The sequence below is a fragment of the Columba livia genome, chromosome 12, assembly GCF_036013475.1.
Source record: "Columba livia isolate bColLiv1 breed racing homer chromosome 12, bColLiv1.pat.W.v2, whole genome shotgun sequence".
In the NCBI taxonomy this organism is placed as follows: domain Eukaryota; kingdom Metazoa; phylum Chordata; class Aves; order Columbiformes; family Columbidae; genus Columba; species Columba livia.
The window spans coordinates 9,604,669-9,631,057 of NC_088613.1; the positions used below are offsets into that span (position 1 = coordinate 9,604,669).

General features: G+C 42.7%; 1 protein-coding gene across 7 annotated transcripts in view; it reads left to right on the top strand.

Annotated features, from left to right (window-relative positions):
- Positions 1–26,389, top strand: part of IL1RAPL2 (interleukin 1 receptor accessory protein like 2) — a 363,126-nt gene that overhangs the window by 47,365 nt on the left and 289,372 nt on the right. Inside the window, exon 1 of one of the 7 annotated variants that reach the window (XM_065077815.1) lies at positions 25,392–25,492. The exons of the other annotated variants lie outside the window; for them this stretch is intronic. Within the exon in view, the coding sequence (XP_064933887.1) occupies positions 25,459–25,492 (34 nt within the window). The 5' untranslated portion in view covers positions 25,392–25,458. Of the gene's footprint in view, positions 1–25,391; positions 25,493–26,389 lie in introns of those variants that run through there. 7 annotated transcript variants of the gene reach the window in all.

The window sequence follows — 26,389 nt, forward strand, 5'->3', positions numbered from 1 at the left end:
TGCCATCCTTGTTGTGAATTTTGAAACAGCACACATGGTTCTAATACAAATTTTGTCTATGCTCTTATTTTGGTGCTATTTTTTAATATAACATTTACAAAAACATTGGCATTCAAAGAACTTGATACCATTTGTGCTAATTTCAGGAGATGATCACAGGACTGTGTAATTAGCATTGATTAAAAAAGAAGCTGAATGGAGAGGGGCTACTTATGAGATGGGAGAGCAGGACATTTTCACTAGAAAAGGAACGCTTAACAATATGTTAATGAGTCAAGACAGCTGGAGAATTCACAAAGGGCAACATCAGATATGATTGCTTCTGTAACAAGGCATTAGGTAGGTCACTGGGCATTATAAGATACTTAGGATGGTATCCTGTTGTACTGTGGGGAAAGTAAGAGATTTATGTAATGGAAATCCTGTTTCACAGCTCTAATAAGCTTGTTAATAACAATTCAGTGTGTCACGGCTTTTAGTAAGGATTTCAAACTTTGTCATGTGGAATGAGGAGAAAGATTCAAGTGGAAAGAGAAGACAGACTTTGCAATGAACATTTTTTTTTGTACAGCAGAGTAGGCAAGCATCACTCTTGGAGAGGCTTGCAGGGACTACAATTTAAAGTCCAGTTGCACCGTGCAAAGAAAGGATGGTTCCACTGGTGTTGGCTCTGCCTGCCTTCAGAACAGGGCTACATTAGCAGAGAACTGGGTGGAGGGAATTGGGTAGGGCCAGTTTGCATTTGTCAGTACAATAGGCCATTGCTGCCCATGGCGTGTACTGAAGGCTTTCTGAGCTCTCATGTGAAACCCATCATGCAAACATCTCACAAAAGTTTGTGTTCTTCCTGCCCAGTTTTGCATGCAGGGTGCTGTGAGTGAGAATTGAAGGTGCAGGTTGTGTTTCTCACCTTGGCGTTCACCCACATGCATGAGCTAAAGCAGATTGATGCTACCACCTGGAAAAGGGGCAGAAATTTAGAGTGTTGAAATCTAGGAATGAGTTTAGTGAGTTCAGTATCCCCTGCAATGGAGTCAATGCTATGCAACGGTGTACCTAACTCATTCATGCAGTAGGTTTGGGTGCCTGGGAGGGTTGTCATTTGGATGAATCTACCCTGAATATAGTGATCTGGAACCCTTCCGTCAAAGTACTCTGCTCATTTAGATGATAAACTAGAGTACTTGGATCATGCCCGATCCCATCTAATCCTCTTCAGGGCAACTCACAAAGTCTGCTTTCTCTTCTGTAATTGCCATCAGAATAACTTGTCCATGAGAATTGTTTTTTTCTAATGGATGTTGCTTTCAGAACTGACCATTTGTATATTCTACACCAGTGTGAGAAGTCTTATGTTCTTTACTGTTTGGCATCTTCACAAGACACAACAGCATCTGTAGGAATCTGCACAAAACCTGACTGCAGAAGTTGCTTTTATTTTGCCGCTTCACTCAAAAAGACACATTTTGATTCACATACATAACCACAATTCTGTCTGCTTAAATGCTGGTTTAACAGTTGAGCGATGGTTACAGTTTTTTTATTTGTTAGTCTGTCTGGGATATGATGCGACATCTGTGAAACGGGCATCCTCTAAGAACTGGAGAGCAGCCTGAAGCAAAACCCGTAGCCTGAGAAGAGGGGAAAGAATGCAGGTTTTTCGATGTAGACTTTCTATGGCTGTTTCTTTTCTCATGATTGACCCAGTTCTTTGAATCTCAGCACCGTCTATGTCTGAAACCCCTTTCTAGGCTTGTCTACAGAGGGCAAGGGCTGTGTTTTTTGTTAGAACCTTCCTACGGCGATATAACACAATGTATTTTCTCTTGCTTCCAGAGCATCTGCTCACTTGTAGACTGTACAATGTATTGATATGGGTGAGCATGCACAAGCTTATTTGAGGTTGCCTGTGCATAGTTATGCTGTGTTTTCTGCCTTGGATTCAGTTAAAGGAGGAAGTCTCAGAGCTGTGGAGGTGGTGCAGTTTTTGGTCCAATGTCTGTTCCAAGTAAGGTTTTTTCACCAGGAAAATTCATGCTGGTAGTAGATATTGACTGTCAGCTTCACTTTATTTCTTTATATTTTTATTTTTTATTATCTCCTACTTGAAGGAGAATGATCAGACTAATTTGGGCTGTTCCCTAATTGCAGTAGAAGCATGGGTGGAGGTATAGATTAAAGCATGAACAAACAGGAATCTGCTAGATGAACATTTAATTTCTGCCTGCCTACTTCCATTTTAAGTCCCAGAGGACCCAACTCCTAATATCACTGAACCTCATTACAGTTTTATCTCTGTTCTTGTAGTAAAATCAAAAGCATTAAGTAACTAGAGCTGTCCTTGGCTATTTATGATTGATTCAGGTAACCACTAATTGCAGTTTGCCTCCCAAATGCTGTGGAAGTTGAAGGTCTTTTGCTATATGTGGTGGTCGGGTATCTTCAGAGATACTGGATGAAGAAAAGTTAATAACAGCCAGGGTTTTTTAATATCCTAAATAAGGATACAGAAGAGGAAGTGGAAAGCAGTCTGACAATGTCTGCTAAAGCTACTGGCATGGGCTTGTTACAAATTAACTGTATCAGAGTGAATTAGAAAGGGTAAAAATTTGCCAACGTTCGTAAGATTTGGAAAGTGAATTTAGATTTGCTTGTGCATATGACTATTTTGATGTTTTCCATGGAAGTAGTTAATGTGGCTCCAATTATTCACTTAAGTCCCATATTATTATTTTCAGTTTCCTGAGTGTATGATTTATGTAACTAAGAATATTAAAGCCAAATGTGCAAATTGAAATTCACTGCACATTGATTAAATTGGTTGTATGCATTACTTAAGTTAAATAAATTACATATGTTAAAAAAATAAATGGCAAACTATGACTTATAATAGTTGTAATTTGCAGTTTGACCTATAAACCAAGAATTATTTGCTGACAAAATGTTTGAATAATATTGAATAATGAATACATTAGAGAATTTCATGATGTGTTCATAGCAATTAATGGGTAAGAAAAAATACTCATAAAATATTAGGTAAGTATTTGTTCAGTGGAAAACCAAATTCACAACAGGTTATTTGGAAAGTCCAGCTAAATGTAAAGGTTGCAGGAATGTCTAAGGGGCAGTTTCAGAAGCAGGCTCGTTGTCCCAGGTACATGAAGGGCTGTTGGATAATCCTGAGAAAGGCACATCTGAGGTCGCCTTTGTAGCAGTCCAGCAGTGGTGTTGCACATAATACCATTTAAAGAAGTTTGGCTTTCTGTGTGTATGCATCCTCCTTCTGTGAAGGAAGAGAAAAAAAATGTAAGAACGTTGTGATGCTGCATCCATGGAAGGTCATAGTAGTGTGGTTGAAGTGCTCACTGGTGTGGGTAAAGTGCTTACTCCTCTTTTGGTCCAAAATTTGAACACAATCCAGACTAAATCCTGCCTTGATGGTGCTCCCATCTTCTCTACAAACATGTTCATGTTGTTCCTCTGAACAGGATTTCTACACTCACTGGTGGGAATGCTGCCCTTCTGGGAGGGGGAAAGTTCTGGATTAAAGCTCTTAAAAAGTAGCTGGTAGCGAAGGGGCTTGGGTCATTTTCTCTGAAGGTCTGTTGACATGTTTCAAGTTCAGGATCTGCAGTCAAAGCGAGCTATTGAGTCAATAAAAATATAAAGTCAACTATACCTAGCTGACCAAGGAAGTCTGTCGATGTGAAGCAAAGCCTTTGATCCTGTCTCTCACAGTGTCCTCCTGGACAAGATGTCCAGCATCCAGCTGGTTAAACACACAGTGCAGTGGGTGAGCAGTTGACTGATGGGCCGGGCTCAAAGGGTTCTAGTAAATGGGGTAATGTCGGGCTGGCGACCAGTCACTAGTGGGCTTCTGCAGGGATCCATCTTAGGGCCAGCACTCTTCAATGTCTTTATAAATGACTCAGGACTTGAGGGATTGCTTAGTAAGTTTGCTGATGACACAAAACTGGGGGAGCTGTTGACACTCTCAAGGGCAGAGAGGTTCTGCAGAGGGGTCTGGACAAACTGGAGAACTGGGCAATCACCAACTGCATAAAATTCAGCAAGGGCAAGTGCCGGATTTTGCACCCAGGACACGGCAACCCTGGCTGTACATACAGACTGGGGGACGAGATGCTGGAAAGCAGCTCCGTGGAAAGGGATCTGGGGGTTCTGGTTGACGGCAAGTTGAACATGAGCCAACAGTGTCCCTGGCAGCCAAGAGGGCAACTGTGTCCTGGTGCATCCAGCACTGCACGGCCAGCCGGGCACGGAGGGGATTGTCCCGCTCTGCTCTGCTCTGGTGCGGCCTCACCTGGAGCACTCACTGTGTGCAGGGCTGGGCACCACAGGGTAAAAAAGATATTAAGCTACTGGAGAGTGTCCAGAGAGGGCTATGAAGTTGGTGAAGGGTTTGGAGAGGAAGCCGAGTGAGGAGCGGCTGAAGTCACTTGGTTTGTTCAGCCCGGCGGAGACTGAGGGGAGAGCTCATGCGGTTACAGCTCCTCACAAGGGGAGGAGGAGGGACAGGTGCTGATCTCTTCTCTTTAGTGACCAACAACAAACCCGAGGGAACGGCAGGAAGATGTGCCAGGGGAGGTTCAGTTGGACATCAGGAAAAGGAACTTCACCCAGAGGGTGCTGGACACTGGAACAGGCTCCACAGGGAGACGGTCATGACCCCAAGCCTGACAGTGTTCAAGAAGAGACTGGACAACATCCTCAGACACACAGTGTGAACTGTGGGGTGTCCTGTGCAGGGACAGGAGTTGGACTTGATGATCCTTGTGGGTCCCTTCCAACTCAGGACATTCTATGATTCTATTGGAATGCCTCAGCAAACTGATGGGTCTAGCTTCATAAAGCTCTTCCTTCACTGTTTGGTCTAGTCCTGTTGAAAACAAAATAGTACGATAAAACCTGTGAGCTTTTAGTCTGATGGAAAAATTATACAACAGATGAAAACCAACACAGACTGCCCCCTACCTGCACCTCCAATCCAACCCAAGCTGTTTTGTTTTGTTTTTTTTTTCCCAAATACCAGCTGCCAAATGCCAGCAATCCATCAATTTACAAACCCCTTTCTACACTTCTCCTAGAGCGGGGCTGTCCAACCCGTTTTCATTGGGGGCCACATCAGCCTTGCGGTTGCCTTCAAAGGACTGAATGTAATTTTAGGACGGTGTAAATGTAGGAGTAGTTACATTCATATAGTACTAAAATTACATTCGGCCCTTTGAAGGCAACCAGAAGGCTGATGTGGCCCCCAGTGAAAATGAGTTGGACACCTCTGTCCTAGAGGAACACATTATATTTTATAAACCTTGCTAATGGTTCACGTGTATAGTAATAACACTAATGAAACGTGTAGAGTTTTATTTTAATGTATCGACAAAGTGGCTCTATAGCAAAAGATTCAACTGTAGGGCATTTTAAGAAAGATACATTAGGAGATGAAGTGAATTAACAACAGATTGTATGGGGAACTTGAAAGGTCACACCAGTAATGATTGTGTTAGGGGAAAAAGGGCATGTTAGTGAGGAATAGGCAAGTATGGATGTTAAATCTTGGATGGTAAATTATTTCATCTTGGCAGAGAAATCTCTGTGCATTACTGAAGATATGTTGTTCCTCAGCACCTTCCATCAGTCCTCATTACTTTCTGGGAAGATGCAAAAGGCAAGGTGAGTTCCAGTTGGTTGAGGGCTGGTGCCTTCAACATTTCTTTCCTACTTAATGTACTTAATGCACATTCATCTTGAAATGTATTAATTCATAGTGTGGAGACAGACAAGTATGGCAACATTCTAAAAATGTACAAACTGCTTTCTTAACGTTTAAAGGACCACACAGGGAAGTTGGTGTGGTGTGAGTTTTGTTGTTGTTGTTCTGTGTTTTTATTGGGGGGGCGTGGGGGAAGTATTTTGAGTTGTTGCAGTCCTGGATTTTAGGTAGTGCTGCAGGATTGCCTATGGTAGTCTGAGCTTGTGCAGCTCTCCAGGAGCCAAAGATACCACAGCTGTGTTTCCTCCCACTCTTTTCTGCACTCCTAATGTCCTATATTCCACCCCTGCCGCAGCCTCTACAAGAAGCATTGTGGCAGGTCTAAAACCCAGTTTGGTTGTTGGAACAGTGCTTGGAAATATTACTGAGTTCTGAGCTTAAAGAAGACCAGAGATGTGCATATGGAGAGCACTAACTGAAATACGTGGTGCAGTACATTATGGGTAGTGTCTTTATTTTCCATTTATTTCCATTGTTTCCCTCAAATAACACTCTTGTGGGGAGAGTGGGTTAAGTGCTCATTTTTAAAGTTTTCTTTAGAACTACAGTTTTGCTGACTCTGCAAATTGGGCATTTTAAATGCCATTGCAGCCCTCTTTATAGTGAGGTGAATTGTATTTCTGTCCTGTGAAGTACCACGTGCCTGGCTCTGTTGTCTTTCACCTTCATAAAAGTGCATTTGAATAACAGAATCTGCAAATAGAGCTTAGGAGTAAGAGAACAATATATGAATATGAACAATTCTGGAAAAGCCCTTGTAAAATAAATAGGCAATACTATTTTTACTATAAGGAAACCAGGGGCCTGATATTTTCTGATGTTGAGCACCCTGTATATCACTGTCAGTCAGCTCCTCTGAATTTCAAGTCATAAAGCAACTTGCTAGTCAGCAGCTGGTCTGTGACTGGACTGCCAAAGGACCTTGTTCCCCCAATTATATTCAAAGTGTGCTACCCCGACAGTAACGGCATGTTGTGGAGATTTAACAGGCTCAACATTTGAATTTGAAATTAATTTTATGTGTTATATTTAATTACCAATCATAATCTATAAAATGTATTGTGTAAAATGCACAAAATGAAAACAAATGACCATCTGTGGCAATTTAGCATCTCTTCTGTGATTAAAACAAAACAAAAGGAAACAGCTTTATCATGAAAAATTACCCTCAAGGTAAAAGGTAATCCTCCAAATCTGGCTGCCAGATAGCAAAGTGTAAACCTTCATGGTTGTGTCCTACTTGGGGCTCTTTCTCTAATGTGGAACTGCTTTTGTTTTCTTAAGAGAAACCTTGTATTAAGATGTAAATAAAGATGTTTGTGCTGAGAAGTATAATCTGTTTGCAAAGGTGGTCTTTGTCAGAGTCTGCACTCAATGGAAAAGCCTTGCTGGTGTTTTCCATTTGCTTAGACCGTATTCTGGTAGGTGTTCAAACATGGATGTTCACAGAGGACGACAGATTCATGCTCGAGAATCCAGAAGGTGCTCATCAGAGAAAGCTATTGCTGTGTTGTTTCCTGATCATAAAACATGTGATGGGATCAATTCTGGCAGAAAAAGATCTAGCTTGTGCTTGTTGTGCTAATTTTATAGCAAGTGTTTTGCCTTACAGAGCTTCAGGTACTGGAGGTTTTAAAACAATGTCTCCTGCCAGATACTGGATCACCTCCAGTAAAGTGAGAGAGCAAAGTCTGGACTCTACAAGAGGGAGGTGACTTGGGGGTAAAATGTCAAGACCAGATCTCAGTGCTGGCCAGGCTGCAAGGAGCTGTGCAGAGGATGAGCCAGCCAGCCCTGCCCAGGTGAGCCCTGCACCTGCTCTCCCCGGTGCCCTCACTGCCTGCCAGCTGCAGGACTTGAATGATTATCTGGTATTAAACCCCTTGAAATGAGTCTCTTCAGTACAGGCAATGGGCTACCTGTCATCTGTTGATGCATCCTGGAGATATTACAGTGTTGCAAGCACTGTCTCAGATGTAAGGGTAAGGATAAAGGATGTTTAGGCCTGTTGGTTTCTGTAAAATACAGTTTGACTTCAAAAAGTCAGTTAATCTAAGTTGCTTGAATCTTCACTTAGTTGGAAACAGCAGGTAGTTCAAATCTCTGAAAGAACAAAACGCAACTTGACGTGGATGTTACAGAATTCATTGTGCTGTCCAAAATTGGCATGGTATTGGTGAAAAATTGCTTTGCATGTTCATGCTTTATAAGCACATCTGCTCTGCAAGTGTCCCTCTGTGATGAAAGATTTGAAAAAGAAAAATTGAAGATTTTATAAGCGGGTGGAATATATTGATATCTGCTCTCTTGTGAACGAAGTGTAGTGGTGCTGGCACCTTGACTGGGCTGTCGCATCCATTAGGTAGCATGTAAGCAGAGCAGTAGGGGAGTCTCTGGAAAATTTACCTTGAGAAAAACATTAATGTCAGCAGGACCAACTCTGCCCACCTATTCGCTTGCCTGAACTCAGGGGTGCTGGGAGCTGACTTTACCTTGAAGTCGATATGCATGTAGTTGTTTGCAGGAGCAGAATGCCCTGTACTTGGCTCTCCACAGCCTTCCCTCTGTCAGGGCAACTCTGGCCTCATCTTGCATTCCTTTCTTTCCTCCCTTGGGTATGTTTTCAGAAACTGCGGTTGGTAATTTGCACGGAGACTAACTTCTGTTGTGCTCAGCAATTCATACTATTATTTCTACATCTTCCTCCCTCAGCCAGCTCTCATAGATTTTTCTTTTGTGATTTTTCATCACTGGCAAGATCTTTTTTTTCCTTAGTGTAAAAAAAAATAAAAATAAATGCACACAGGTTTTCAAGTCACTGCAATAAATTGAAAGCAAATGGACTGCAGTGTTTTTCATAAAATACATGACTTGTCCAGAAGTAAGCTGGACACTTCATTTTTCTCATCAAAATTAACTATACTTCTTGACTTAAAGAGCTGGCTGTAATGTTTCAAGCTCCTATTCATAGCAGATCCAGCTTCTGCCTGCTTTGCTCTTACTGTATTCATAGCAGTTGATTATAATTTTTTAGGAAAGCTAATAAAATACTGCTTTGAGAACATTTTTAACCTTATGAGAGATCCTCTTTTCTCCTACACCTCTCTTGAGTTGTGCTGGTTTTTACAGGTTTGATAGTTTAAGGTGCGAAAATGGGATGAGCTCCGGGCAAAGCAGAAGGGTGCTCAGGCAGGGGCAGCCTCGGCAGCTGCTGCTCTGCTGCCTCCTCGGTGTTGCCAGAGCCCTGGAGAGCCAGGCTGGGTCTGAGGGACAGGACAAGGCATCCATGTGGCGGAGGAGATGACTTGGTCCCACACCAGCTGTTGTTGACTGTCTCTGCTATCCCATCCCTGGTAGCAGGAACAGCAAGTCTGACTCCTCATGTGTCTCCCACCAGCTGGAACAATCCAGGCTTGATCCATGGGCAGCAAAATTCAATTTTGCCTGCACGACTGGAGAGCTCGAGCAGGGGTGAGGTGGCAGCTGCTGCCTCCCTGGTGCTGGTGCAGGCTGGAGAAGGAGGTGCTCTGCAAGTGCTGCTTAATTGCTGTGTCTTGTGAAGCACGGCCACATTCTAAAGGGACTTTTCTAGTGTCTGTGCAAGAGTGCAACCCCTTGTCCTCGTTTTCTAGCAGAACTATGCTGTTCTTCCATTTTAATTTTTCTGGACACTTTCAGGAGAGGAGTTGGGCAGAATACCAGGTGGCCAAATGAAAATGGAAGTGCTGTCAGCCATTGAAGCGTGTGAAAACCTAGTTCTCTTTTCTGGTTCTGCTTTAATGTTGTTGCTCTGTGTGCCTTTGCTCTGTGAAAGACACATTTAGAAGTCCTTGAATGGGTTTGTGGTCTTCAAGAATGGGGCATAGCTCAGGAAGAGACAACTCTCTTTTTTCCTTGTGTATTTCTTAAAAAAATACAGTAATAATTTTCCTGCCCTCAGCTGCAGTGTATGATGAACTCTGGTTGAAATGCCAGCTGTATTCACTTGTGTTTTCCCTTCTGTGCTACCTCTTTGAGCAAACTTTTTCCAACTGCTGGTTGCACAGACAACAGACATAAGCTGATGTGCTGTGGGAGCTGCTGCCTTATGCTGGTGGGTATTTTGGTGCTGTGTCCTATTGAGCGTATGTGATAATTGGCTTCCCTTTTGGTCTTTGAGGACAGAAGATGCAATTAGCATGTCCAGCATATTTCCTTTTATACATTCTCAAAATTGCAATTCTTTTAGGAACACCGAGGAATCATTAAATTGGGAGTTAGTTCTTACATTGTAAAATACCTTTTCTTTCTGAGCATCAGAAGAAATTGCTTGCCCTAGCTGCTGCTCTGTCGGTATATTTGATTTCAGTTGTGGTGTCACAAGTGCAAGTACAAAATCCCATTGAAGTACACCAAAAACATTAAAGCCCTTGAGACATGGAGCTTATACGAAAGGACAGGTGTCTGCCCTCAATTTGTATTTCAGGCAATGCTTGAGAAGCTTGTAGGTAGGATTTCATAGTGTTTTGAAAACAACTTGCGTTGCTCTTTAAAGTTTACCAACATCTGATTTCTAGCACCTCGGCACTTCTGAATAACAACCCAGCAAGCCTACACTGCAATCTGGCTACCTGGACGAAGGCTGCATCTGAGAAGAAAAGAACAAAATGTGAGGGGTGTACGGTTTCAGGTTTCGTATGTCTGTGTATACAGATCTACATGAATATACTGAGGCAGTTTTCTCTACTAGAGATGACTGGTGACTTTCCTGGGGTGCTGGAGAGCAGCTGGACAGTGGTGAGATCCAAGGTTGCCTGTCCTTCTAGCACATGTCCCCTATCAGCTGTCTTGTCTGCTGGCTCATGCTCTTGCGTGGTTGTGCATTTATTCCTTGCTGGGACAGAAAAAAACTGTATTTCTTTTTGTTCCAGTGAGAAATGGTAGCACACTGAAATGTCAAGGTTTTGCAGGCCAACAAATATGTCTGCTGATGAGAACTTATTAATATTATTCCAGTCTTGGAAAAGGAGAAAGGATTGAGCAGGAAGAAAAGTGTGATTCCTCTGACTGCTTGTTCATGAACACAGCTGAGGGAATATGTGACCAACTGCCACCTTCTACAAGAAAAGAGAAATACCTTCATTTGCCCCTGTGGGATTTCTTTGCAAAAAAGTAACTTAAACAGGTAAATAATATTTTTGCAAAATTTGCCTTGTGTAAACAATACAAATAAAAATCTCATTTTGATTGTGAATCAGTTAAGTTGACCACAATGTTCTGGTTTTACACAGACCCGGGAGGACACCCCTAAACCTTGCTCTTCCAGACCTTGGTCTCTTCAGTGACCCGCCTTTAAAATGCCACTGTTTACTGATAGCCACTTCAGGTTTACAACAGTTATTGTCCTAATTACAGATAGAAACTGTTGTCTGAGAGAGAACTGTATGGAAACTGTCAAATGCTGACATTTAATGGCAACCATGGGAGCTGGAGAGCTGTTATTTTGGAAAGGTTCTAGAAGTACTCCATAAAAAGTAAGTTTAAGATATGTTACTGCTATGTTTTAAAAATCTTCCCCATCACTGCATTTCATATTTCATTAGAAACTAAATATCCTACAATAAAATAAAGAAGTAAAAATCCACGGTAGGAATAAAATATGGCATTTTTATTCATTTGGCTGTTTCTTTAGGGTTATTACTAGCAAAGCAAATTTGGAGCAAACCTTGTTAGGATTTCTACTCCTGCCTGTAGAGCCCTAAGCCTGGCATATAGCCATTAATTTACCAATTTTGAAAGGATTTTTATCTAATAAAAAGAGAGGTAAGAGCCTGCACTTCATTGCAGACACAAAGATACAGTTTTGACAACATTATCTCGAGCCCCTGCGATACAGCTTTGATGCTCAGTGGAGAGGAACAGTCAGAGCTCTGTTCCTGAGCATCACAGTGAGCCTGCCCTGCCCTGCTGGGGAGAGCCTGAGCCCAGCAGCCATGGCTGGAGGGAAATACAAAATGTGGATCGACCTTCAGTTTAGTTGACAGAGGGTTGGAGTTGTGGCTGAAGGGCTGGAAAGGGGAAGGTGGTTTGGGGAAACCAGCTTCATGATGAAAAGAAGGGTAGTGACTACTTGTGCCAATCTGGCGAATGCTCAAGTCCTTTAAAACAGGTTAAAAGGTGAGAGGTCCATGAAAGCATTTTGAAATCTACCTTCAAAATTTGCCAGCTCTTAGAATTGTGGGATTAGCATACCAGTCCTTTCCTAATAGAAAAAGATTGGGATTATTTAGTTTTCATCAAGATCATGGTGTTGTTTAGGCTTTTTTTTTCCCCCCACACTTTTTTTTTTTTGCGTTTAAAAAAACCAAAACATATAGCTGTGTGGGCTGGAATAACTCTGAAAAGCAGCCAACTGGCAGGCCATAAACTAACTTAAAGCAATCATTTTATAAAGCTAAAATAATAGAAATCCTGGGAAAAGCTGCGTTTTGCATGCACATCTTGAGATCCGTAGACCGTGTATGTGTGCTCATGCTTGTGGTGGGGGAGGCATTTGTCAGAGTACGCCTGCCTGTCTTCTAAATTCACTAACTGCAGGTTTGGTTTCCAGCGAGCTCTATCTGTCCATCCATCCGACAGGCCCCGTGGTTGCCAATTACTACCTCCGCAAATGCTGTCAAGCCACTGCCACGGCTGGCAGTGCTGGGCTGTTGTTGATGCCTTTCAATTGTTTTCTGTGGCTTTTTCAGCCGGTGTCGAGGCATGCCCGTGTCTGTGCCTGGCTGGCAGAGGCTGCCCCGACCAGTTGAATGTGTGAGTCTGATTCCGCCTCTGCGCTGGCATTGCGTGGCTGGTCAGTCTGCTGGTGAGACCCTGGGTGCTCCATTCCTCCCTGGTCAATCCCTTCCTCTTGGTGAGACCCTTGACATCTTCCACTGCCACTTCAAATGTTGTTTGAAAGCATCTTACCCTGTTTATGCTTGAGATGCATCTGAAGATCTTGCCACTTACGTATGTTCCATAAATTTTCTTCTTTCGATAAGAGCGTAACCTTTTAAGGTGCAGATCATGATTGCCTTTATAGAAAAGCATCTTTTTCTTTCTTGAATGTTCCTGACGTTTTCTATTTGTACTAATGACTGGACATCCAAACAGGTCAATACCTTGCTGATTTGTTCTGATATGTGTATTCAGCAGGAACTGTCTTTCCCTTGAAATGAGGTGTGTGGGGGGAGGAAATCCTACTCCTCTTCAGAGGAGTCTTGGCAGGCGTAATCACAGGATTTGTGATTCATGTCCAATATATGTGAGAAGAGCTGACATCTTAGGGCAAGTCGCTGATATTAAGAGGCTAAGTAAAACCTGCTTTTGATGTTTGTGGATTTCTCTCTGCTAGATCAAAAGTGGAGGTGTTAATTCAGCTGATCAAACCTTCAGTCCCTTTTCACACTACAGTTGCTGGGTTAAATGTTCTCTTAATCAGCTCAAATCTCTGCCCTTGCCTTCTGCAAGACACCACAAAAGTTAGACCTGTAATGTTAGTCTGTGTTTTAATGAACCTGCAGCTAATGCAGAGTAGGATGGGACTGTTGAAGGAGTGACATGTAGTCACATCGTATTTAATTATGAAACCTGGCTGTGGGGTTTTGAATGTAGAGGGTTTTCAGGTCTAGACCACTGGTGGTCTGAAATCTTAGCCAATTCCTGTGTTGGACCATTGTGTTTTCTGTCTGGTTTCTTCTCTTTTGTTGATTTTCTCAGCATGTCCATGCTGGATATTCTTTGCCTGAATTTGGAAGAAGCTGCAGGACTGCGTCTGATTCTGTGTTACCATGCTTTGTACTGGAGTTAGTCTCTTCATTTCTGTTTCTCTGACTTGTCCAAGCTTAGAAATCATCAGTACCATAAGGAGGTAACCAAGGGGAGGATTCTAGAGTCCATCTGTGTTGCTGATCCATAGGGCTCATTTCTTAGCCATGTAAAACTTGCCTAAACAGGGGTCCTGCCTGTATTTGAGATTGAAGGATCTGGCCTTAAAATATCTAGGATATTCAACTGCAGTGGTAGCACGAAGTTGTAGAGGAGGGGGAACCTTTTGATACTGTGGAAATACACAGCAGCTGCTCAATCACAGGGGTATGTTACTTCTTGGGGGCCTTCAGCTTTGGGGGAAGGCCAGCTCTTTTGGCAGAGGAAATGGGGTGAGGTGCAGGAGTGGCAAGTCTGGAGTGCGGGAGACTGAGTTTCAGTGGAAAGTATCAGGCTTGAGAGGGCTGAAGGAAGGGGAATGTACGGAACAGTCTCGGAGGCTTTTCTAGAGTGAAAAGGTGTAAAGCCCCACATCCTGCTCCCAGGATATTTTTGCAGACTCACTGAAGCAAAAGAAAAACCTTGAAAAATTGGGATTTAAGGAGCTACTGCATCTCGTCCAGCAGGAGCAGCAGGCTGTGGCAATTCAGAGATGCAGGGCTGTGCGCTGCGAACACCCTCCGTACAGCCAGCGCCTGGGCCTTGCCGGCGTGTCAGCCGCAGGACCGTTCCCTGCGAACACCGGTGCGACTGCTGAGGCAATGGGTGTGAGCCGGAGTAGGGCCAGGAGCTGGCTGAGAGTGTGTTAATTGCACATTAGAGTTTTAAAACAAATGGTTTTTAGCATGCTTTTAAAGAAGGAGCAGGTAGTACACACCAATGACTGTTTAATGTTAAGCTTAAGGTAGACTGTGGTATGACCAGTTTTTAATTTTATTTTAGATTGTGTTTTCTTTTTTTTTTTTTTTTTTCTCTTGTGTGTGTGTTTGTTTGTTTTAAACTTTAATGCTATCAGATGACACATTATGCACACCTAGATGCCTACTGTTGACTGTGCAGGTTATCTCCACTATGACAGCTCTGTGTCTTCCATGTCAGATACACTGCTCTCGAGTCACAGTAGATTTACAGATTCTATTATACTTCTATTGAACAGCTCTTAATCTGGGTAGAGGAAAACATGCTGCAAGCAGCACGTTTTATCCCTTGCCTTTAGTGTCAGAACCCTTTTTGGCAGGGTTGGACATTGTGTTACAAATAGTCCAACACCAGCTCTGTCTTTAACAAAACGCCATAACCCTGTAAATGCTGTAAGTGGTGGTTTCTGTCACTCCCAAGCACACCTGAGTCCGAATGAAAACTAGCACTGGCATTAATTGGAGGTCTTTGTCTGTGTAACCTGGGTATAATACACAGGTCGCTTAATGTTGCTTTGTGCTCTTGTGCTGCTTTCCTGTCTTACAACCTTCATGTAAAACAAGAGAGTTGTGAGTCTGAATACAGAAGCTGTCTTCAGCCCCTTATTTTGGCAGCTTTATTTTTGACATCACAGTTTCATTAATAATTGAAGATTATATGCGTGAAGAAAAATAACTGCTCTGTGCATGAAAAATGACACTTGTTTTGCTTATATGATTTTGCAAACAGAGTTACTGCATTATTTAGCCTCTTTCAAGCAGCGTAACACAGGATGCTGCCCTTGACATGTAAGGAATAGCAATGGCATTGCTCTGTATGTGTAGCACCTTGTTATAATTAGCAGTGTTTCTTTCTTTTTTTGGTTGTACGCAGTATAATATAAATTAGCAGTAAGGAGATAGGAGCATACCAAATACTCTAGGAATGTTATGAATGTGAATAGTCCATGGTGTTGTGTGTGGTGTTGTGTGGTTTTTTTTCTTCTCTGTTGCTCATTTTTTTCCCACCAGCTACTTTGACCTTGGATCTACCTTGAGATTCTTACTCCTTACTACACCTATTTTTTCAATTGATTCCCCACTGTTAGTGGTTTGAATGCCATTGACTCAACACTGTGGTTATTCATATAGCTCAGCAGTTCCATCTTGTTTTAGCTGCTGAAGTCTATCTCATATTTTGCTCCTTTTTGCTCATTAAAGAGAATGAAAGGAAGAAGGTGAGTGGGAATCCATCACTGCGAAATATGCAACTTGATTTGATTCTGTTTGAGGAGGGGAAGGACTGTGGCTCTTTCTTATGTGCTGATGTAGGTCATGAAAATGTATAATCAGCTTACACTTGTATCCACACGCTGCCAGGAAGTAATCCTGCTTAGCATCACTTTATGGGGTTTGGAGTCTTTCTGAACCTTCTAATCCCTGGTGATATTTAAATAACACGTTGTGATCACCGTTTGGCTTAATTCATGTAGAAAGGATGGATTATACAGATGTATCGGCATGGAAATACACATGTGCCTAGACACACATGCAGAATGTATATATTCAACATGCAGAACAGTTTTCACTTGCAGACTGTGGGCTAAACCTTGGAACATGGTGAGGCAGCTCGCCAGACAGGTGCTCTGGGATGGCTGTGTGTCTGGGAAAGCAGATATACCACAATGATGATTTGCCATGCTACTTTTAGATGGAAATTTTGTTCTAAAGTTAGAAGAACTGCCCTGATTGTCCCATTTCTGCAAATAAAGCTCAGAGAGCATTTGCTACTTCAACAGTCAGGATGAGACAGGTGTAGGTTTTTCTCCCCAAGTTAGCTGGGTTGTTAGCCAAAGGGGGTCTGCCCTGCAGGTTTGTGGTTTGAAAATAGCCATAAAGAGTTGTTGGTGAGTCTCGTGCAGAAGGCAACAGAGCATTTCTCAGTCTACGACATCCAGCACTTACACCACCTGTTCCTGCCTCCAATGTGCAGACTCCTTTTCTGCAAAGCACTGAACCCAGAGGAGGTCTAGAAATCCTCTAGGCACCACTGTCCAGGGCTGTGCTTGGCCTTTATCTAGGAGAGGAGCTGTTTGTGAAGCTTCACCAGAGTCAAAGGGAGTGGTGTTGGCCAGAGTTCCTCCCTTGCTTGCCATCTCCACTGGTGGAACTGTGAACACAAATGTTCCTCCTCCAGCTCTCCTCTGTTTTGAGCAACCATCTGTGTTTTCCCCATCAGCTGTAGTGTGGATATAGGACACACCACTCTGTGCCTTTGACTGAACACTCCCTGAGGAATTTACTCCACATGCGTTCCAGGGGCGAGTCCAAAGCATAGAAATTTCTATTCTGAATGAAGCTGCAGTCCTATCCTTGGTCCAGTGGTCAGTCACATACCAGTAGATGAGAACGGTGCACAGGAGGTGCCAGAAGTAACCCCTGTAAGGGTCTGGCTTTGCAGGGCTGACTGGCAGTGTATTAAACAGATATGCCGCCTGTAGCCCTACATTTATCTTTAATGTAACTCACAGAAAATGTGCCATTTCCATTGCCAGAGAGATGGACTTGGATCTAGCAAAGCACATAAATGAGTAAATAGATCCACCTCTTAGTGGAACAAATGTAAGTGCTTAAACTTCAGCCTTTGTGCATGTGTACCGCTAGCTCTGCTGGCAGCGTGCAGTTAGCACTGCTGTTTGCTTTTGGAAGAAATGTCACAAACAGGAACAGTAGCCACAGTCGGAAGCCAGGTTGTGATTCATGAGCACCACTTTCAGCTGCACGGCGTGCTTTCCAGATTAGAATCAGGTCCGTACAATGCTGTCATTATGAATTTATATTAAAAGTCCGTTCCACTGGCATGAGAAATTGCTGTTGCAATAACACTCATTCTATTGTTAATAATAATTGAAATGCTTGAAATAAGAAAATACTAGCTGATATTTAAATAACTTATTACCAAATCAAAGTTCCTTAGATAAAATCACTTAATTAAGCTGCATTCTATTTGCTAAGCATCTAGATCAGTATTCAATAGAGGTAAATAATGCTCCTATGATTTCTAATACCAGCTAGCATATTAATTTCTTTAAGCACTAATACAATAACCAGCCTTTTTGGAAAGCTGTGTTGTGTAGCCAGAAACTGATCTGCTGTGCAGTTGAAAAAGGATCATTAATTTAAAGCAAATGTTCAGTTACACACAAAGTCTTTGAAAGCCTCCAAATACTATTTTGTGAATCAAGCTTTCCCTTGTCTTCTGAAGTTATTATTTTTTTATTGCTATGGATATTGATACTTGGAAGTCCAAATGATTTCTTTGACACAGTCAAGCAAGTCATCACTGTACATTACACATATATTGACATTTCATTTTTTTATTGTTTTTTCTTTCTCTCCTGTAAGACTCTTATGACTCTTGTCCTGCTTGCACTGAGAACTGTTTAGAGAGTTAACTCATGTCACCACGATAAGCACACTGCAGCCTCCTTCATTTTTCATTGCTGCCTGAAGGACATTTGAGGAGGGAGATGCGGTTAACCTGCAGAATTTTTATCCTGAGGAAGTGTGATGATTCAGTGGGTCACCTTATTGAACCGTAGTTCAGTCATAAATAGAAATAAATGATGTTTAAAAGATGTTAAATCTCTGACACACACTGATGAAAGGGAAGTTGGTGCTGATGGCTAGTTGATCCTAAAAATCCTTGATCCTCCAGGTAGACTAGCAGACTGTGATCTGCGAGTAGATAATTGTTCTCTTTCTCAGCCCTGCAGTGCGATATATGTGGTTTTATTTCTGCACCTGCCTAGGAATTCGCTGTAGCATTTGGAGTTGCTGAAACCTGAAATGTATTTCAGGTTATTAACTTGTATCTTCTGCGCATGGAGAGAGGAAAAAGGTTTGGCAGAAGAGAGATTTGTTGGGATGATTGCAGTGTTCTTTGTGGTAGCCCAATAATTAAAAAAAATAGTAATTATATGAATCTCATTTTGACAAGAGAGTTAGGTTTCAAGCACTTAAATCCCATTGATTTCCTCTGGAACATGATCTCATAAATCACCAGAGTGAGTAATTTTTGATAGTTTACCCTGCTACCTTCTTCTGTCGAGAACTCGCTAATGGATTCTGGTATACATATGTTGTCACTAGCTTTTAAAACTGATAATTAGGTCCAGTTCAAAACCAAACATTTTTATTAGGTGATGATGATCTTCTAGCAAATAATTATTGAAGAAAGCACAACAAATGCAGCCATTTATTAAAAGAGTACTTTTGACAACGTGTCAGCACTTATTATGAGTGCTGCTTATTTTAGTACTTGTTGAGCACCTGTCATGAGGTACCTACTCCTGGTAATGCTATGTTGGCTTGTAATTTTAATTACTTTAAATTACTATTGAGATGGGTGAATATAGGGGAAAAAAGTAATTTACATCAAATATTCCTTACTCTGCAGTTTTTTTAGGCAATTTTACTCTGTAATTCTGTGCATGTGCTTTTTGATAGAACTGATATAATTGGTATATTAGAGAGTTTCTACAAAAGGTGCTCCTAATCTGTGACTTCTGAAGAAGGTGCTTAAATGATCAGACAGATATATTTAATGCTAATCAAATTTTCAGCTAGCTAATTAGCAAAAGATAGAATTAATTGTTAGAAAAATTGTTCAGCATCCTTCAATATCAAGTCTTGCAATTTGCAGAACAGTGAAGAAGGTTGAAGGATTAAATTACAGTTTCAGTTCAAGAAACAGCAAAGTATAGCACTTCCTGAAGGAGAAGCTGTGCTTTCTAATGAAAATGATTTCTGATTTATCTGGCCTTCTATGATTTTTCTGTCATTACCCCTAGGCCTGGATCAGAACAGAATCCTGTGATCCAAATGCTGAAAATCTGAGAGAATTTGGACAGTGAGAAATATTTTGCAGCTGTCTTACTCTGCTTATGAATGAGCTCCACTAGAAAATCTGGCTCCCACAATTAAGAGATTTAGAGACCTAATTGCAAGGCAAAGGGGAATTGTAAGCTCCTATTTTTGTGCCCATCAAGGTAATTTTAGATCCTGAATCCAAATGCTAGAACACGTGGAAATTATGGATCCAGACTTGGGCTTACAATGAGCTTTTCACAACAAAGCCCACAAAACCAGTGATGGAGAGAAGCTCATCCACAAGAACAGAGGATGGCTGAAATGATGATCACTGGTGTTAATGCAGTGGAAGACACTGTGCAACCACAAAAAATAACCCATAGAAATGAGAGGGAGCAAGGAGCAACAGTGTCACTTACTTTTGTGCTGTTCTTCACTGCTCTCCTAAGTAATTAGTAATTATTTATTAGAGTAGTATCCACAGGCTACAGCTGAGATCCACTAGATTGACTACAGTTTGCGGTCTTAACACAAAAGATGAAAGGGTAAAGGAACAAGAAAGATGTACAAAGAGAAGGCATTTGCCTGAGGCTGTGCAGCACATCAGTGGTTGACTGTGGTTGGGCTTGGCCACTACAGCCCGTGGGACAGAGGAGAGCTGTGGAGAGGACAGGAGCGAGGTGCTGCTGCTTGAGTTTCTGGAGCTGCAGCTCAGTTATTCTGGTCATGAGAAAGAGTCAGTTATGGCTCTGGAGGCTGAATCATAATGTGAATGGGGAGGAGAGGTAGAAAAAGGGAGTGGAAGAAGGGAGGCGTGTTGGGATTCTCCTGCATCACGTGCTGAGGAGTGAACACCTGGCACTGGGTAGAGGCAATGGGAGACCAACAGGCATACTCAGCCCCACTGGTAATTCTGTCCTTGGCCACTTGTTAATTCTGTTGATTGTTCTCTCTCTGTACAGTTGTGTAACACTTCAGGGAGCAGAAGGCGCTGAAGGTGTGTAGGAGCAGAACAGCTTCTGCCAGGAGCACAGATGGTTGGAGAACAAGCCACCCTCAGCAGCCACACTGGGGTTTTTGTGGTATGGTGGGTTTTTTTTGTTTCTTTCTTTTTTTCTTTCAAACCACAGTTTAAAACTGGGGAGAGTTTAAGCAGAAATAATCTGATCCCTCCCACTCCTTCCTGAACCTGCATGTGTGTGTGCTTCCTGGGCACGCAGTGTGACGGCAGCAAAGCCAAGCGGTGTTTTATCATAGGAGGGAAGCTCTGGTTTTTCCCTTCATTTAGAGAACAGGGAGCAGCTCTGCCCTGAGCAGTGACATGTCAGATTCTTTGGGGCTGCTCTTGTAGTTGTGGATGTTGTGCTTCCTGCTTTTTATTGTTGTTGTAATTTATAGATTCCTTTGCAAGTATAAAAGTGTGGAGGTTACTTTAATCTGTCCAGAAACTGCACAGACCCCCTCTCCTTCCCCGAATATTATTGACATGGCACAAGGCTTTGGACTGTAATAGGATTAATTAAAAAAGATGTAGCTCTGACTCTTTCCATCTGATGGGAAGTAGGAGCACAGATTTATGAGGGCAAGACCTGTGCTGATGCTTGGAAAGAAATGGAAAGGAATGAAGAGAACCAGTGAGTGTGTGTTGCTTTGTCAGTGAAGCAAAGAACAGGCATGGATGCACCTGTGGCTGGATGTGATACTTTCTCAAGTGCAAACCTACACAAAGTGTCTTCCAGTGGAAAAGAGACGTACATGTTAACAGAAAGCCAAGTGAAATGTGGTTATTGCCTCAAGTGATCAAGTTTTTTCCTGTTTGTTGACAGATGTATTTGTGTGGGTTATTTTTTCATTAGCGCTTAGGTAGATGGAGGCAGCAGTACCCCGCAGGTTTCCTCATGGAGGTGTTGGTGCACAGCTGCTGTGTACGTAAAATAACTTGGAATAAGCGTGATATATCCCTGAGTTAAAATGAAATGTTCTCATGTAGAATATACAGTTAAACATGTTATTTTTGTAAACTATATGTGCACATGTGCATATGTATATAAAGTTGTAAACATTTTTAAAATTTTCTTAGTGGTGAATGTTTCCATATTACATTTGTATTACTAGACTGAGTAATTAGGAGGTCTGAAAAGGAGATGAGATTCCTGATTTTGTGTGTGTATATATATATATATATATTTTTTTTTTTTTTTTATAGCTGTATTCCTCATTTCCAGCACTCCTTTTGCCCTGTACCCAAGGCCATCAGGCTCTGCCCTGAAGCCCTGTGCTGAGTGGGGCTCTGCGGCTCCTCCTCTGCAAAGCTTCCTTCTCAGAGAGCTTGGGAAAGGCTTTGCCTTCGGTTGTTGTCCTGCAGCAAGCTGCTCATGGAATGGCTTTTGTGAGTCTGGGTACCTGCAGACGGCAGCGTCGTGTCCCGATGGGTGTGAGCGGGCTGTGACCACTGTCCTGTGTGGTGTTGGGGGTGGCAGAGCCTGCAGGAGCCATGGGCCACCCTCTGATTTATCCTTTCTGCACTGCAGCTTCCTGTGTGATGGTGAGGCACCATTGCTGTGTGAGTCCCACTTTGCAGCTGTGCCACCCATAAGGGTGCAGATAAGCTCTGCCCTTTCTGCTGGGAAGGTAACCAATGGGTGCTGGGTGAGCAGTAGCTGCAGATGCTGGGGATGAGGGCTGGAGGTGCCCCAGAGTGATGATGACTCTGTTCCTCTCTTGGCATGACTGTGATTACGCATTGATTCCTGAGAATAATCCTATGTTTCAGGAGGGAGAGCTGAAAGCGGAAAGTGCACTGTTCCTTTGGAGGAGGCAGAGTAGGGCAGACAGTCCTCGGATTGACTCCAGCCGTGGTGTCCCTGTACAGGATGGGAAGCCGTGGGCCAGGGAGGAGGGGGGGAGAATTCACCAACAATTATGAAGACAGACACTGTGGCTGGGCTTTACAAATTAGTTCTGCATAGCATTCATTCCAGTGCTCTGTGACTTAATTTTTTAAAAAATAAAGCCTCATTGACCTTGGTTGGTGGGGTATGGAGTTCACATCCAGCCTCAGGGCTGGAGCCAGGCACAATGGCGACATTGCTGAACCGGGCTTGGAAAATATTACCGTTCTCACAGTCTAGAGGAACTAGTTGCAAATAATTTGGAGTTGGCTTTGCAGTTGCACCCTGGAAGTGTTCAAGGCCAAGTTGGATAGGGCTTTCGGCAACCTGCTCTAGTGGAAGGTGTCCCTGCCCACAGCATGAGGTTTGGAACTAGGTGATCTTTAAAAGTCCCTTACAACTCAACCCATTATGTGTTTCTGGTGTTAAGAAATTTAATCAACATAATTTGAGGTTAGAAGAGGAGGTAGAGTCCAAGGAAATTCCCTGTTGTGGAACTAGATGTGAGGAAAGGGTATATCCATGTTTTTTCCTTAGTGTGGCATGGAGTCCCTTATTTCAGCTCCCAGATGGTTTGTCACTCTGCCAGAAGTCCTTCCTGAGATGGAGGGGCATACTGCAGTGGGAACAGCTGAACTTGCTTTAGCAGAGAGAAAACATCTTAAGCATAAAATGTTTCCCCCTTCCTACCCAATGTTAGGTGGTTTCCATTTCAGGAAGGAAGTGTGGGTCTGTTCTGTCATCCCTGGGGGTGGGAGAGCCTGGTGGCTTAATTAATGCCACACGCCTCTGCTCCACAGTTGTAGACTGTAAACAGAGCTGATCAAATGACGATGTGGGAGAGGAATTGTTTAAAATAAATTTTAATAAATTATAAATAATGCATGATTTGCTTCTGTTTAACCAACTCTAGGTAGCCAGCCATTATTTCCAAGCTTGTGAAACACAGTATCATGTCAGTTATGCTCATGTGAGTAATTACAGTTGTTGAATGTATCTCACCCATGTTGAATTTAACTTTAGTGTACCATAAAAAGACCTGAGTTCCCAGCTGAAGATCAGGGTTTTATTGCTGTTTTATTGGTGTTCAGTAGAGGGTGGCTCTTGTCTAGCTGTGTCAGGCATCCTGCAACCCCAAAATTCAATGGCCTTTCTATTCTTTGGATGAGAGGGAAGGGCAAGATTTCAAGTCCTGCCTTTAACTGCTTTGTTGGTCAGAGGTTTGGGGTGTGAAGGAAAAGAGTTTAGACATGGACTTTATTGCGCTATCTGAATTAGCAGTGCATATAGTGTGATTTGCTCCATGCAGATTCACAAATGTGCCATAAAATAAGAAGAGATTTGGAGGAGTGAGGGGAGTCAAAAGCTGTTCTGATGAAGGCGACTGTGCTGGGACTCATTGTGTTTCCTCCCTTGGCTCTCTCAGGATGGTGCTGATAAAGGGGCCGTGGATTTTGGGCCCATGGCAGAAAGGACTGGAGTGAGGGTACCTGCGATTGCATTAGGTTCTGCACTGAAGTTATGACACTGCTTCATTACTAAATGTAGGAATTCTGTGCACAGGTGCATAGGTGTTGCTTTTCATTTGTTGCCAAAGAGCATAAATAGTCTTAACATTGTGCTGTTGGCTAATGTCTTGAGACAGCTGGATTCAGAAATGGTATGCTATTTATCTATTGTGGAAAGGAGCATGACTCAGAAATTTGACTTCAGTGGAAGTTAGACATCAAAAAAATCTTTGTGTCTCAGCATTATGCCTTCACATTTCCTTCCAGCAGGAATAACAGCATTTCCCTATCCCCAGGGTTGTTGTGAGGATAAGTATGTAGTGCAGTGGAAGCCGTTTAGATAAGCAGGCTGATTCAGTGGGGATTTCTTTGTTGTTCTTTTATCCTAGCAAAATCAGTATCAGATGGAATACAGTACAACTCACCGAAGATGTGAAAGCAAACAAATCCATTTTTCATTCCTGTAGACGACTGAACCCTTGCTTATTTTTTTTTCTTTATATAAGCAGTATTTGGGAGGCAGAACAAAGCTCTGCTATCGCCTCCCAGCAAGTGACCTAAGCCATTTAAGCTGAAACATATGACTCCGAGGAAGTATTTTGCGAAAACAGATGCACAGAAAGTCAATTTCCTATTCATATTTTGTTGTGGCAATTGGTACTTTAAAGAGATGGCAGACTTAAATTAGCTGGAAAAGTGACATCTTTAATTAGGAAAGCCTCTCTGCCAGCACATTGAACAGTTGCCAGTTTCTCAGCATTTAGGGACCATTGATTGCCAACAATGGCAGCTAAACTGCTTCTGGGTAGAAACTAATTGAATTTTCTCCAGTTAAAATGAGGATCTGAAGCTAAAGCAAGACGATCTCCTTTGCTTGCTCTCATTTTACTTATTGCTGTGATATTCTCAGCAGTCTAAGGGCTCTGCTGCGTGTTGGTGAGTGGTACTGTACAAATCCCTCCAGCCTCAGTCACCTTGGGACTCTGCTGTTGCCATTCATGATATAGATTAATGTCTGCCCCATTTGCCCTCCTGTGCTGTTTTGGCGGTCGTGTTTTGGAGGGGCTCTTTTCCTGGGTCAGGATGCTTTTATTTAGTCTGGTGCTCTCATGGTGGGAGCTGGTGAAGCCAACCTGAGAAGCTGGATTATATCCCATTGCCTGAGCATCCTGGCCAAACCAGCGTCACCTGCTCATTTGGGATGGGTCAATGTCCCGTAGTTGATGTGACCAGGCTGTGAAGCTGGGTTACGGATCTGCGGGGGACTTGCCAACTAGACTTTCAGCGGCATGGGGCTGGTTTTGGATGCAGGTCTGCTCCCTTTCCTGTGAAAGCTGAGAATGCCCCAAGGTGAAGCCTTGTATCAGAGTGGCAAAGACCAGGGGTTGAAAGGATTGCTGCCTTTGCTTGGCTGCAGTATGTATGCTTTAGCCATTTTTCTGTCTCTTCCTCAGTTATTTCATCAGTCTCAGGCGCAGCTTCTCTGGAGCAAGTCTTGAATTTTAGCAGTTCCTTCCTCTGCAAGACCAGGGAGATTGATCATCTTTCTGAGCAGGTTATCCTCGTGCTGCTCTTGGTAATGATCCAGGCTGACTCTGGCCTCATGTCAGTTCTGCTCCCAACCCATCCTTCCTCATTTGCCGTCATGTGGTCTGAGGGAGCAGTGCGATCATCATTCCCTGAACTCTGCTTTAAATGGAACTTTTGGCCACATGGAGATCCTGAGCTTGGCACTGCTGCAGCAGGGTTGGTGATTTTCTTCTTCATTTTCTTCCCCTCCCCTGACTTTTTTTTTGCCATTACTGAATCTGAAAATTTAGGGTTAACTGCCTAACTTGTGTGGAAGCTACTAATGCTTTGCCTGAATTATCTGCCTCAGTTCTATGCTTAGAAGACAAACTCGGAGACATAATTATGTATTTCCCAGAGGGCAACTCAGTTTCTTATTTCCTTCTTTACCTTCATCCTGATTCATCTCCGTTTGCCCCCCAAATCCCCTAGCAGGGGTTTTGGAGGATGGTCCCTGCTTGCTTCCTTCGTGGTTTGAAATATAACTCCAGCTCAAGTTCAAATATGAGGCTGGTCTCAGGGGAAGGAGTCTGCTGGAAGATGATCTTGGTCTAACCATGTGCAATGTGTGTTTATTAAAGCTATTCAGCTCTGGTAGACTCTCTTAGTGCTATAAGGAAATGATTCGGTTTTTGGTCTGGCTCCTATGTAGAATCTAGACAAAACATAAAATGTGTTTTTTTTTTTATCAAAATAGAAGTATTCTTTTTCAACCAACCTATTTTACCCCCAGGTATTTCAAAGACTTTGTTTTCCTGTTTAAACATTTCAGGAAAATGTTGGGTAAGAGCAGCTTTTGCCTTGCTGTGTAGCCTTTCCTTCCTGGCAGAAGACAAGCAAAGGCTCCTCGGCAGCAGCTGCAGGGAAGGCGTTATTCAATGTACTCAAGAAAGGCAGCTTTATGCGGGGCATCAGCTGGGTCTCTGGTGGGCAATGGCTTCCAGCTGTTATCTGCTTTAGAAATGTGTGCTAAAGTCTGGCTTAGAGGTGTGGGGTTCTCCATCAACGCAGCCCCATCTTATGTCTCTTTAGTAAAAAAAAAAACAACAAGAAAAAACCTTGTCCAGCATGTCT